This window comes from Cricetulus griseus, assembly GCF_003668045.3.
Source record: "Cricetulus griseus strain 17A/GY chromosome 1 unlocalized genomic scaffold, alternate assembly CriGri-PICRH-1.0 chr1_1, whole genome shotgun sequence".
NCBI classification, from domain to species: domain Eukaryota; kingdom Metazoa; phylum Chordata; class Mammalia; order Rodentia; family Cricetidae; genus Cricetulus; species Cricetulus griseus.
This window is the reverse complement of record NW_023276807.1, coordinates 227,808,764-227,823,455: the sequence shown is the minus strand read 5'-3', so window position 1 is coordinate 227,823,455 and position 14,692 is coordinate 227,808,764. Positions and strand designations below refer to the sequence as shown.

The 14,692-nt window shown below is 42.8% G+C and overlaps 1 protein-coding gene across 1 annotated transcript in view; it reads left to right on the top strand.

Annotated features, from left to right (window-relative positions):
* Window positions 1–577: 577 nt before the first annotated feature.
* Rb1 (RB transcriptional corepressor 1) overlaps window positions 578–14,692 on the top strand; it is a 132,795-nt gene continuing 118,680 nt past the window's right edge. The window contains 3 exon segments of the mRNA XM_027390147.1: window positions 578–638; window positions 641–707; window positions 4,340–4,466. Of these exon segments, the coding sequence (XP_027245948.1) occupies window positions 593–638; window positions 641–707; window positions 4,340–4,466 (240 nt within the window). The 5' untranslated portion in view covers window positions 578–592.

Sequence of the window (14,692 nt, the reverse complement as noted above, 5' to 3'; positions counted from 1 at the left end):
GCCCATCTTCCCTTCCCCGTCTCCAGAAGGCCACTAATGGCTCCACCCTGGACCGCCCACCCCGCTGCCGAGCCCACCTCCGACTGGCGCGGCACGTTTGTTTTTGTTTTGCCGGCCGCGCGGGCCTGTCGAGGGGCGCGCCCTGTCCAGCGATCGCCAGAGGCCGCCGCTCCACTCAACGGCCCGCCCCGCCTCGGCTGGCGCCGCCCACGGGGACGACGCGGGCGGAGACAGGCCCCGGCAGGCGCGGCTTCCCCGCGGCTTCCCGCCCGCGCCCTCGCCTGCCACCGCCGCCACCGCCGCCGCCGCGCCGCGCCGCCCGGTTCCCCCTGACGCCCGCGGCCCGCGAACCTCGCGGACGTGACGCCGCGGGCGGAAGTGACGTTTTCCCGCGGTTGGCCCGGGCGCTCGGTTGCCGGGCGCGTCCGGTTTTCCTCAGGGGACGTTCCCATTATTTTTGTAACGGGAGTCGGTGAGGACGGGGCGTGCCCGGCGTGCGCGCGCCCCGCCCGCCCTCCCGCCCGCCTCCCGCGCGCCTCCCTCCCTGCCTCCCTCGCTCGCTCGCTCGCTCGCGCCGGCCGCGCAGCGCGTCATGCCGCCCAAAGCCCCGCGCAGAGCGGCGGCCGCCGAGCCCGCCGCCGCCCGCCGCCGCCTCGGGAGGACGACCCCGGGCAGGACAGCGGCCCCGAAGAGCTGCCCCTGGCCAGGTGAGGAGCGCCACCGCCGCGGGCGGGAGGGGAGGGCGCGGGCGCGGGGACGCCGGGGCGCATCTCGGCGGGGCCGGGCTGACGCTAGGAGCTGCGCCCGGGGTCCCCGGGAAGCCCTCGGTGCCCCTCATCTCCGCGGGGAGGGGGGCGGCGGCGCCGTGACAGGGTCCCGGGCTCGCGGGCGACTGTAAGGGCATCCCGGAGGGGTCCGGGCTGCGGCTTGACAGGTGTCGGGCGGGTGGGGCTCCTGCTCCCGAGCGAAGTGACAGGTGCAGGCTCTACTCCAGCGACGCCCAGGCGCGGAGTCGGCGGGTCCGGGAGAGCCCCCGTCAGACGCAAAAATTGAAATAAAAATGGGGGGGGGAAGAACCGGTGTTTGCTTGCTTGCCCGCTCCCCCCTCCCCTTTTTTTCTTCTTCCGTGGAGATCCGGAGCACCCCGGGGTCGGTTGACTTTCTCTTTTGCAGTCCTGAGATGCAACAGTTGGGAGCCTTTTCCTCCCGGCGTGCGCTGCATTGGCAGCTCGGTCCTGGGAGAGGCCAAGAAAAGCCTTGTAGGCGAAGCGCAGGGTCGTGGGTGTCAATTGCTCACTGGGTCCTCAGCTCCCGGGCTTTGTGGGGGGTTTCTTTAGAACAATGCTTTGAGGCCTCGGGGATTTAAAGCCATCTGTGGAGACTGGTGGAGCATACTCTTAGAAGAACTAGTATATGGGCAAAAGTTTCAGGAGACATTTAAATGCAAGGGCTTGCAAGTTTTCTAAACTTTACCCCCCTTTTTTTTTCAGGGTAAGACTCTGCTTGCGTGCTGATTGGCCGCAGCATGCTTCATTATTTCTTGCCTTTTGCCGTTGAGCCTACAAGGATCGTGGTGTTGCCCCCCCTCCCCTCTTTTGGTCTTGTTTTTGATACTATTTTCTCTCAAAGAACTTTTCTCTCCGTTTATTAAATGGAATCTAAACTTAAGCAAGTCCATGTGGATCCAATAGGAACAACAGAGAGATATTTATTGTATTTCAACATTTGATTTCTCTTGACTGTGCTACTGTGTGATTAAGTAACAGAAATTGAAACAATATGATTGTTGTTTTTGTCAGTTTTATTTTGAGGCCCTTTGCAGAATGGGAATCAGTTTTGTCCCTCACCATCCTCCCATTTCTAGCCCATCATTAAGTCCCCGACTTTTCTTCTTCTTCTTTTTTAAAGTATGCTGGCTATGTAGCCCAGGCTTGCCTTGAGCTCTCTGTTCTCCTGTCTCGGCCTCCCCAGTGCTGGGATTGTAGACATACAGCACCCTTCCGGGCTACCAAGTTTCTTTATCCTCACTGAACATCGCAGTTCTTTGTGTGCCCCATACTCTTAACAGACTAGAGACTGTACTAATTTTGGAAATGGCTTGACTAAGTCTATTAAAAATACCCGCATTTAGATGAATTGTCTTATGGATCAAATAAAAATCGTATTCATTAGAAAATAAATACAGAATAAAAACTGTTTGGAGAATGTTCCCGGGGAAGATTTTGCTTTCGTTTCTAATTAAACTCGGATGTCCAGTGTGTCAAAGTTTCCCTTTAGAAAGAGCAATAACATCTATTCTAAAAGATCCCATGCCATCTACACAGCTTTGGAAGTATTCTTGGTTACTCTAGAGTAAAAATACATATTGCCTGGGGTTGGGGGAAGGACCGAGTTTCTTCCCTTTTATATATTTTTAACTTTGGGGAACTGTCACACATTCTCCTGTAAGTTAAAACTGTACAAGACAGTCTCTTCTTGGTTACTCATTGCCACAGAGGTTCTTAGAAGCACTGACAGTTCATCTCTGAATTACCTACAGTCACATGTGCTTTACCATAGGGATGGGCTCCCTCCTCTGAGCCATGCCATTAAATGTTTTTTGTGTGATCATTGCCGAATGTACTTAAGCAAATATCGATGGTACATAGATCAGTCATTGTGCCGTCTTGCTGCAATTAATAGAAGTGGTGAACACTGCATGTAAGAGGCTGCTACCAGTGTAACAGAACATACTGTTATGCAGTAAACTTTATTTTTTAATAATAGAAACATGCTGTAAAATAAAGCTATAGTATAGTAAGTATACAAGCCAGTAACAATAATCATTTATTTTCAGATATTGTGTCCTGTATGTCATTGTACATGCTATCATTTCCTATAAGTGGCACTGTAGTAGGCTTGTTTACAGCAGCATCCCCCTAAATGTACAAGCAAGAAATGCATTGTGCTGCAATGTTATGCTAGTTAGGATGCCTTCTAAGTGGTGTTTGTGTTCCATTATACTCTTACGGGACTACTGTTGTATACTGCCTTATTGACTGAAATGTCATGTAGCACATGACTGTTCTTAGCAAGGAAGGATAAGAGGACTGCCTCAGTCTGAAGCTTAGAAAAATTACTTAGGGATGGATTCAGCCCCAGCCCATCTGCACTTCCAATGATAGTCTACTTTTACAGTTGAGATGTTTTATCTTTTACATTGTCTCTGGCCTAAATACTATAGGTGGAATGGAAGCTGAGACTAGAGGATTGTTAGCTGCTTTCATTACTGAAATATGTAGAAGTTAATTATGCTTTGAAGAAGGAGTTGCCCTGCTAGAAAAGTGGTTAGGGGCATGGATGATAGAGTTAGCCTATAGATTTCATATCCTGGTTACTTCTCACTTGCTACACTTTTAGTGACTGCTTTTATCTCTTTGGTGTGATAGACATGTAAAACATGAGTAAGAATACCTCACTCATATATGGCTGATGTGGAAATTGAGTAAAACCATGCAGATGATATTTTTGTAGGATCATAGTAAATTCTCAAGAGTTGTTACTCTTCTTAGTATTGTTATTATTCATCAAATATGTATTAAAAGGAATTAGCCATTTATTAAAAGCTTATGGTTAAGAAAGGTCAAAGAGGGGGCTAGAGAGATGGCTTAGAGGTTGAGAGCACTGACTGCTCTTCCAGAGGACCTGGGTTCAATACCAAGCACCCACTCCGTGTCTCACAACTGTGACTCCACTTCCAGTAAATTCAGCACCTTCCTCTGGCCTCTGAAGGCACCAGGCATGCACGTGGTGCACACACATACATGCAGGCAAAACACTCATAACACATGAAAGAAATAAAAATTATAAAAGAAAGGTCAAAGAGATAGGGCTGAAATATATGATGCAATAATTTCTATCAAGTTAATCACCATCTAATAAATAAACGAAGGCAGAGAAAATATATGATACAATAAGTACAGGCTACATTCACTGGAACTGAATTGACTGCAGTGTGCTTTTTTTCTTCTTGCTGTGACAATTGCCCCATCTTCCAGAGTGCTTCAGCTATTGCACTTACTGTCTTTACAGAGCTGTGTTACTGCTCTGGAGTATATTTGGTTCACCATGCTAGCAGCTGTTTTGCACTTTGTGGTATTCTTATTTTGGAAAGACCATGAAAAAGATAAGCATATGTTTAAATGGTGTGTAAAGGTACTCAAAGATAAAATAAGACCTTAAAACACTTAAGATGTTCTCTACAAATCAGTGCTGATATGTGCAAACTTTAGAAACAAGTATTTGTTTAATTGGCTTGATTTATAAGTGTATCCATTCTATAATTGTTTTCATTTGGTAGGCTTGAGTTTGAAGAAATTGAAGAACCTGAATTTACTGCATTATGTCAAAAATTAAAGATACCGGATCATGTCAGAGAAAGAGCTTGGTTAACTTGGGAGAAAGTTTCATCTGTGGATGGAATCCTGGTAAGGATGTTTTTAAAGTTTATTTATTTATTTATTTTAGAAAATCTAGAAAGTAGAAAAATACAAAGTAAAAGTTAGTAAATAATTCCACTACCTAGAAGTAGCCTTTGATGGCACTAAAATGCTTTTTATTTTAATGTTTTCTTAATTTTTTGTTATGGGATGTTTTGATCACACTCTGACACTCCTGAGACTGCCAGTAAAGTTGACTTAATCAGAAGGCGGAGCTAGCTACTAGATGACCAAAATTAACCATAGGGGTTTTGGAAGACCAGGACTCATAGAGAGACACAGGAAGTAGTAGGGCTTTCTAAGTGGGGGTTAGAAAGATACTTTGCCCTTTTGAATCGAAGAAGGAGAGGAAAACAGGAGATGCAAGTTGAAAAAGAGGTAATACCACATGGCAGAACATGGATAATATAAATGTGTCGATTTATAAATTATAAGAGCTAGTTAGACTAGCCTAAGCTAAAGGCCAAACTTGCATAATGAATAATAAGTCTTCTGTGGCATAATTAATAAGTCTCTGTGTCATGATTTGTGGGCTGGTGATCCTGATGAAATTATATTGCTACATTTCTAAATTTCTATTTTAAATTAGAAATTGATGATGATGATGATGCTTGTGTTCCTCCTTCCAGTTTTATTCGAGTTCTTGGTATTGAACTCAGGTTGCCAGGCTTGTAAGACAAGTGCTGTCAATCATTGAGCTGTCTAACTAGTTCTATTTTTATTTTCATGATTGGCATACAAAGTAATGGGTTTCATTGTGACAGTTTCATACTTATACATCATTATTGTTTTCTGTATCCATCTCCCCTCAGTCTTCTTTCCCATCCCTCTGTTTTCCTCTTGCTGGTCCCCTTCTACTTCCAGATGACTTCCCTTGCTTTCATGTGGCATAAATGCCATTACTCTTTCCCCTACATTTTATTTTATGGTCTCTTCCTCTCCTCTCCTCTCCCCCTTCCAGTTTTTATGACCACCCCCCCACACACACACAGAGAAAGAGAGAGAGAGAGAGAGAGAGAGAGAGAGAGAGAGATTGATTTAACTCTAGGATCTTCATAGGAGAGAACACATTTATTTTGATTAATATGATGATCTTCATTTGCATTCATTTTTTCTATACACAATCATGATTTCATTTTTCTTTGAAGCTGAATAAAATTATTGTAATTCTGGATAGAATTTCCTTTATCTGTGCATGGATTGATGGACATCTTACATTTGTTCTATTTCTTAGCTATTGTGAGTAGCGTGGCAGCAAACATGGCTGTGCAAGTGTCTCTGTTGTGTTTTGCCTTCTAGTCTTTTGGATATATACACAGTACTAGAGTGGTAGCTGTAAGGAACCTCTCACTGACTCGTACAGTGACTTGCATACCACTGGCGGTATCTAAGGTCTTCTTTGCTGACATTTGTTGTTTTGATGTTAGTCATACTGTCTTGGGCAAGATGGAATCTCAAAGCAGTTTTAAGTTTCATTTCTCTGATGGCTGAAGATGTTGAACATGTTTTTCAAATATTTAGTGCTCACATGTATTTTTAGTACTCATATGTACATCTTCTGAGAACTGTGTGCTCAGTTCATTGGCCTACTTATTGAGTGAATGTTTTTTTAATTATATTTAATTTTGAGGTTATCAGTTTTGTATATTAATCCCATCTAATATGTAGTTGGTAAATCCTTTTTTTCCCTGGTCTGTATGTTTTGTCTTCACTGCTATTTCTTGTGTTGTGCAGAAGCCTTTTAGCTTCATGCAATCCCGAAGTCACCTCTTCCCATATTGGAATTCTCTTAGAATGAACTTGTCTCTGCCTGGGTCTTCAAGCGTTCACCATGTATTTCTCTAGTAGTTTCAAGATTTCAGATTCTATATTAAGTCCTTGATTCATTCTGTATCAATTTTTTTTCTTCTTTTTGAGACAGGGTCTCACTATGTAATTCAGGCTGGCCTGAAACCCACTATGTACACCAGACTGCCTTCCAACTCAGATCTCCATGCCTCTGCTTCCCAAAGTGCTGTAATTAAAGGTGTGCCCCTCCACACCCAGCCCTGTATTGGTTTTTCATTACAATTTAGTGTGTGTGTGTGTGTGTGTGTGTGTGTGTGTGTGTGTGTGTGTGTGTGTGTTTGTGCTTGCAAAAAAGCGCATGCGTGCGCACAAGACACAGTGCATGTGTGGTAGTCAGAGAACACCTTTCAGGAGTCAGTTCTTTCCTTCTACCTTATGTGTTTTGGCATTAATGCAGGTTATCAGGGTTAATAAATGCCTTTGCTCATTAAGTCATCTCACTGGCACAGCTTTGGGCAAAAGATACGAACTGAGTTACACTTTCTTACTCCAGCATCTATATGTATGTATGTATGTATGTAGCTAGCTAGCTAGTCATCTCCCCATCCATCCATTTATTTATTTTGGTTTTCTGAGACACGTTTTTTTTCTGTGTAGCTTTGTCTTGGAATTCACTCTGTTGACCAGGCTGGTTTCAAACTCACTGAGATCTGCCTGCTTCTGTTTCCTGAGTGTTGAGATTAAAGGCTTGTGTCACCACCACCCAGTACCCAGCATTATTTGAAGAGGATTTTTTCCAATGTCAAAAAATTAGGTAGTGCCGGGCGTTGGTGGTATACCCTTTAATTCCAGCACTCGGGAGGTAGAGGCAGGCGGATCTCTGTGAGTTCAAGGCCAGCCTGGTCTCCAGAGCGAGTGCCAGGATAGGCTCCAAAGCTACACAGAGAAACCCTGTCTCAAAAAACCAAAAAATAAAAATAAAAAATAAAAAAATAGGTAGCTGTAACTGTGTAGATTTAACTCTACATTCTCTATTCTGTTCTGTTGGTCTATGTATTTTTATGCTAGTGTCATACAGTTTTTGTTACTGTGGCTTTACAGCATAGCTGCAGATCAGCTACTTTGATCTTCTGTTAGCTCGTATTGTAGTTTCATTTTTTAAAATTTAACATAATTTCTTTATTGAATCCTCCATCATGCACTCCAGTTCCAATCACCTTTTAGTCTCTCCATATTCTTCCCTCATCCCTGCAGTGCCCTTCCAAAAGAACATTTTAAAAATCAAAATAAAGCAAGCAAACCAATAAACAAAAAACCCCCAAACCTAAAAACATAAACAACAAAAAAAAACCCCACATAAAACAACAACAAAAAACCCCACCTTTTTTGTTCCTCCAGCTTTCCTACCTCTCCAACACCTCTTCATTTGTCCTGGTGAAATTGGGAGCCATGGGTCACACAGTATACCCTTTTGTCCAATCAGCTTTACTTGCAAATGTTCATTGCAATGAATCATTGGTCTGATTCAAGGCCTCCGGTTTCTGGTATACCAATATCACTGGATCCTCACCGAAACTCCTCTCAGATATCTTGAAGCCACCAAGTTATGGAGATACTGTAGGTGCCATTCCACAGGACCAGTCCCTTCATGAGCTCCAGCAGGTCCTAGATGGGATAAATGGGTCAACCTGCTGGGTCAACCTGCTGGGCCAACCCCGGCCCAGCTGTGGGCCTGGGTGGTAATTGAGCTGGTCAATCCAGGCCATTGGGGCTCCCTCCTCCCAGACAATGGGTGGAACCAGCTCCACCCACACCATCCAGGATCCCTCCTCCCTTACCTGTGGTAGGGGTGGGGCCATCTCTGGGGGCAAGGCAGCTCTCCCAAGAGGGTTTCAGCCAGTTCTTTTGCTCCAGCAAAGGGCAGGGCCAGCTGTCCCAGAGCCAGGAAGGGTGGGGTTGGCTCAGCATGGCCCTCTGATTTCATAACTCATGGTTCCTATGGTCTCCTAAGGTGACATAGGTCACAGACATCAACATAGACCCTCAGCTGCAGCAGGACCATGAACCCAGACATGGCCCTCAGCAGCTTGGCTCAGACAACTTCCTGGCTCTGGGTGGGAGCACAGAACACTCAGATGAGGATGGCTCTGGTGGTGGCATGGCTCCCGGACACCAACAAGGCCACAGGTTGTGGCCCTGATCCAGGACTTTTGTGTAATCTTTGGTGGCAACACAAGCCTCGGACTTTAACACAGACCCTGGCTTCAGAAGGACCATGAACCCAGATATGGTCCTCAGCAACAGCTGGGTCTGAATGTCACTGTTGCCCCAGGTGGCAGTGCAGGCCACTCAGATTGGCAAAGCCCCAGCAGAAACATGGCTCTTGGACACTGCCATGGCCCCAGATCTCAGGTATCCACATGGCCTTTGATGACAACAGGGACCTCGGACATCAGTACAGACTCTGACTGCAGTAGGGTCACATGTTGTTTCATTTCTATTGCTGTAATAAATACCCTGACACAGCACACCTTCGGAGAGAAAGGTTTAAGTCACAGTTCCAGGTTACAATCCATCATAGCAGGGAAGTCGAGGCAGAGACTTACAACAGCTTATCACATCACATCCCAGTAAAGATCAGAGAGGGATAAATGCTTGCATTCCAGGACTCATGTAACTTTCTCTACTCATATAGTCCAGAGACTGCAACCCTAGAAAGGTGCTGTCTACTCTCCAGCTGGATCTTCCCATTTCAATTAAGAGACTGCATGGGTCTTCTCCCAGCAATGAAGGCAGCCAAGACAATTCCCTACAGCTGTGTCCACAGTCCAATCTGATTTATAGAACTCCTGGGACTCCCTCCCAAGTGATGCTATGCTGTGTCAAGTTGTCAGTTCAAACTAACATTATTCTAATTCTGTAAAGAATGTCATTAGAAATAGGGCTGACATTGTATTGAATCCATAGGTATTTTTGGCAATACAGCTGTTTTCACAGTATTTATTCTGCTAATCCAAGAGCACAAGATGTTTTATTGTTTGTTTATTTTTTAATCTTCTAGCATTTTCATCTTCCTAAAGTGTTTAAGTTTTCATTATAGAGCTATTTTATCACTTCCATTAGATTGATTCCTAGGAATTTTATCTTTTGAAGCTATTATTTTTATTTTGTTTATTTGTTTATTTGAAGAAAGGTCTTGCCGTGTAACTTTAAATGATCTGGAACTCACTATATAGACTAGGCTAGCCTTGAGTCGCAGAGATCCATCGCCTCTATCTTCCAAGTGCTGGGATTACAAGTGTGCACCACTATACTCTCAAAGCTGTTGTGAATGGGATCTTTCTTACTGAGTTTTTTCTTGGCACGTTAGTTATTGGTATATAGAAAGGAACTTAGTTTTGCATATTGACTTTATATTCTGCATCTATGTTTTAAATATTTATCACATCTAAGGGTTTTCTAGTGGAGTTTTTCTCTTCTTCTCCTTCTCCTCCTCCTTCCTTCTTCCTTCTTTTCTTCTTCTTTCTTCCTCTTCCTTCTTTCTTCCTCCTCCTCTCCCCCCCCCTCCTTCCTCCTCCTCCTCCTCCTCCTCCTCCTCCTTTGTTCTTCTGGCTTTTTTGAGACAGGGTTTTTCTGTATTGCTTTGGAGGTTGTCCTGGAACTCGTTCTGTAGACCAGGCTGGCCTGGAACTCACAGAAATCTGCCTGCCTCTGCCTCCCAAGTCCTGGGATTAAAGGTGTCTGTCACCAACTTCTGGCTTCTTTCCCTTCTTACTTGTATCTTCTTTATTCCTTTCTCTTGTTTTATTGCCCTAGCTAGGACTTCAAACACTATATTGAATAGGAGCAGTAAGAGTGGGTACCTTTGCCATTTATGTATATATGTGTTATTCTCTCTCTCTCTCTCTCTCTCTCTCTCTCTCTCTCTCTCTCTCTCTCTCTCTGTGTGTGTGTCTGTATTGGATTCTGGGGATCTGATATGGGTTCCCATGCTTATAAAACAGACACTTTACCAACTATCCCTTTAGGCTCTCTTCAGAACTTTATCAGGAAGGGATGTTGAACTTTGTCAAAAACTTTTCTGCTTATATTAAGATAATCGTGACTTTTGTCTTTACTTGTATGCGTGGGTTATATTAAATAGCAATTTTCATATGTTGAGTCAACTTCGTATCTTGGGATGAAACCAGCTTGGTCATGGTGAATGATTTTCTCTATGTGTCATATAGATTTGATTTGCAAGAATTTTATTGAGAATTTTCACGGGGAAATTGGTGTATGGTTTTCTTCTTTTTGTTGTCTTCTTCTTATCTGGACTTGGTATTAGAGTAAATTTGGTTTAGTAGAGTGAGTTTTAGTAGTATCTGTTCCCTTTTGTTGTGAGGAACAGTTTGTAGAAGTGTTGGTGTTAGATCTTCCTTAACAGTTTGGTGGAGACTGGCAGTGACTCTATCTGGTTATGGCTTCTCCTTCTGAGAAGACTTTTATACTGCTTTAATCTCATTGCTTTCTAGGATCTATTTTACTTATATCTTTTTAATTTTGGTGCCTCATATAGCTCTAGGAGTTTAATAATGTCTTTTAGATTTCCCAGGGGCTTGGGGGAGAAATGTTAAGTTGTCAAAGCTGCCTCATTTCTGGATTTCATTAGTGTCTGTAGTCTCCTTTTCAGTTTTACTTTTAATTTGCCTCCTCTCTTTTCTTTTTCTTAGTTTGTCTGGGAGTTTGTAAGTTTTATTTATCCTTTCTTTTAATTTTTTTTTCTGAGATAGGTCTCATAGAGCTCAGGCTGACTTTGAACTCACTATGTAGTAGCCATGGATGACCTTGAATTTCTGAACTGTCTTACTGAGTGAAATTGTGTCCACCAAGTCCAATTTCTCCAGTTCCAGGCTCAGTTGAGGGCCTCAGGCATGCTTTATTATGAGTATATTTTTAGGTTACTAATTATACAAATATACAAACTTTACTTGATAATAAAGTTTCTAATGGTAATATAATAACTACTGGATGTCTTAAAAATCTTGTCAGATATTTAGTTTTTTTTCTAACTGATTTTTTCATGCTATAAATATATGAAAACCTTCATCATAGAAATAGCTTCTGCATAAAGCAAGTTCTTGATAATTGCTAAATAATTAAATTAATGGATTTCTGAGAGTTTTCTTTGAATAAATTCTCACAACTTAATTTACTGAGTCAAAATCTACAGATTTTTTAAAGTACCCAATACAGCCGGGTGATGGTGGCTCATACCTTTAATCCCAGTACTTGGGAGGCAGAAGCCAGCCTGGTCTACAGAGCGAGTTCCAGGACAGCCAGGGCTATACAGAGAAACCCTACCTCAAAAAACAAAACAAGAGTACCCAATATTACCTTTTTTGTATTTGATTATTTTTTAAAAAGGTATATTTATTTATTATATATACAGTGTCCCTCCTGCATGTCTGCCTGCAGGCCAGAATTGAACACCAGATCTCATAATGGATGGTTGTGAGCCACTGTATGGTTGTTGGTAATTGAACTTTAGGACCTCTGGAAGAGCAGCCAGTGCTCTTAACCACTGAACAATCTCTCCAGCCACAGTATTTTATTATTGAAGAGAAAGTGTCTTTAGTTTGGAGTTTAGATTTTTTAAAGTAGTGTATTAAAAACCTCCAGGTTACTCTTTAAATGATCCTTGTTTAGCATTGAAACAAATAGAGACAGTGATGGTGGCACATTCCTTTAGTCAAAGAATTATGGAGGCAGAGGCAGGTTGATTTCTAAGTTCAATGCCAGCCTGATCTACATTGCAAAGTTCATGCCAGCCAGGTTTACACAGTAAAAACCCTGTTTGAATTATATATGTGTGGGTGGTGGGGTGGGAGTGGGGGGTGGGTCGGTGTACTGGAGTTGGTTCAGCAGTTAGAGTGAGTACTGCTCTTATAGAAAATTCCTACCTATGTTGAGTGGCTCACACATACCTGTAACTTCAGATCCCAGGAATTAAAGTCCATGGGCACCTGTACTCATGTGCATACCCCTAAACAGACATACATGCATGCACATAATAAAAATTAATCAAATAGGGCCTGGAGAGATGGCTTAGCAGTTAAGAGCACTGGCTTCTGTTCCAGAGAACCTGGGTTCAATTCCCAGTACCCACATGGTGGCTCACAGCCTTCTGTAACTCTAGTTCCAGGTGATCTGGTCTCCTCTGGCCTCTCTGGATACCAGAGATGCATATGCAGGCAAAACATCTATATATATAATAATGATGATGATGATGATGATCTGGTCTCCTCTGGCCTCTCTGGATACCAGAGATGCATATGCAGGCAAAACATCTATATACATAATAATGATGATGATGATGATGATGATAATAATAATAATTCTTTGAAAATAAAATTGATATAAATCCAGGGACAAGACCCTTCCTTTCTTAAGAAATATGGATAAATCACTCCTATAAATTTGACTATAAACTACTGAAAACAGAACTTAACTGATAGGGAGTTAAGAAGAAACTTTGAAGTTCAGTGTTAATAACATGAACCTCAACCATATAATTTGTTAATATTCACCAATCAGTAGTCAACAAACTTGATGCCTTTGGGGAGCTAGGGAGATGATTCGGTAGGTCAGAGTGCTTGCTCACAGACATGAGGATCTGAGTTTGAATTCCCAGCATACAACTTAAAGAAATCTAGGTGTGGCCATTTGCACCTGTAACCCCAACTTTGAGTGTGTGTGTGTGTGTGTGTGTGTGTGTGTGTGTGTGTGTGTGTGTGTGTGTGTGTCTAAGTGGTTGGTGTACATGGGAGGATCACTGGAGTTTGCTGGCTGCCAGTGTAGCTCCTGGTTTAATGAGAGATCCTGTCTCCAGGGAATAAGGTGAAAAAGGAGAGAGCAGGACACCTGATTTCTTTTTCTGGCCTGTTCATGTGGTTACTTGCACATGTGCACACACATACACACACATTGAAAAAAAAATCAGTGAAAAAAGAAAGGGTAATGAGATGGGTCAGCTGGTAAAAGTGTTTGCCCTACAAGCCTGATGACCTGAGTTTAGTTCCCAGGGACCCATATAAACATGGAAGGAAAGATCTGACTTCTCATTGTTGTCTTCTGGCCTTTGTACTGGCCAGATGTACTAGCATATTTGCAATCCCCCATACACACATGGTGTTTGTACATCCCCCAACACAACATGCTGATAATCTTCAAATTTTTTAATTAAAAAAACTAAAAAATGCTTTTTTGCCTTACCCCTTACCTCTTCCTGACTTTATTCCTACCTTTCCTTAGAACTAGCATAATTTAAAATCTTACTTCCTAGTGGGTCATGATAGGAACTAGAACATATGAATTCATTCTGGTGGTGTGGGGGTAATGACCACAGAGGGCTTTCTGATACTTTTAGGACTTGATACATTTCTGAAGGGTGTGGAAGACTGTTGTTTTGTCCTGATGTAATTTAACAGACCCTTTTTTAAAACAATATTTTAAGTGTTTAATGTTTGAGGGTTGGCCTGAGAATAATGGAATCTGTTCTAAGAGGCAAATGCAAAGACAGAATGAACCTGTTTGCAAAGCAGCTGTTGTGGTCCCAGTTGTCTGTTCTCAGAAACAAGAGGCATGTGGTAACTTGGGGGAACCCTTTCTGGTATTTGAAAGTAGAAGGTGTTCATTGAGACAGGATGGGTCCGACTATACAGATTTCTAGTCAGAATGAACTGTTTCAAGTCTGAAATGTACAATACAGTGACTTTACACTCTTGAATAAATTACCTAATATCTCCAATCCTTGGTTTTCTCATATGTAAAATGGGCTATCAAATTCTTCTTGGAATCACTGTACATATTAAATACAATTAACACATATTAAGTACATACAAGTTAATTTACTGAGTCAAACTCTACACACAATTTTTGTGGCCCTGACACAGCCAGTGCAATCATGATCTCACAGTGGCGGCAGCAGCTGTCAGCAATGGGCCTACACAGGACTGGGCTTGTCAACAGTCAGTCATAGATGGGTGAGAGGCCCATTTGGCCCTACCCCTCCCTGCTGAAATATGAGCTACTGATGGATTCTGGGGGAGGGGCAGACATTGTCTTCAGTTGTGTACCCCTGATGAGCTCACCATGCTCCAGTGAATAGTAGCAAACTCATGTTGCACTGACAGCCCTTGTTAAACTCAGTGGGTCACAAAACAGAAGGGCATGAGTGTGAGAAAGGGACTGGCTAGGAGAGAAATGTACTGGAGGTGGGAGGGAAATGAGAAGGTGAGGGTGAGACTAGTCAGGATGTATATATGAAATTGTTACAACAACAGATTTAATAAAACATTTCATTTTAGTTTGCTTTTGATTAGTACTTAAAAGATAAACCATCTTGGTGGCTTTGCGGGTAAATTATTTGCTATGTAAGTATGAGA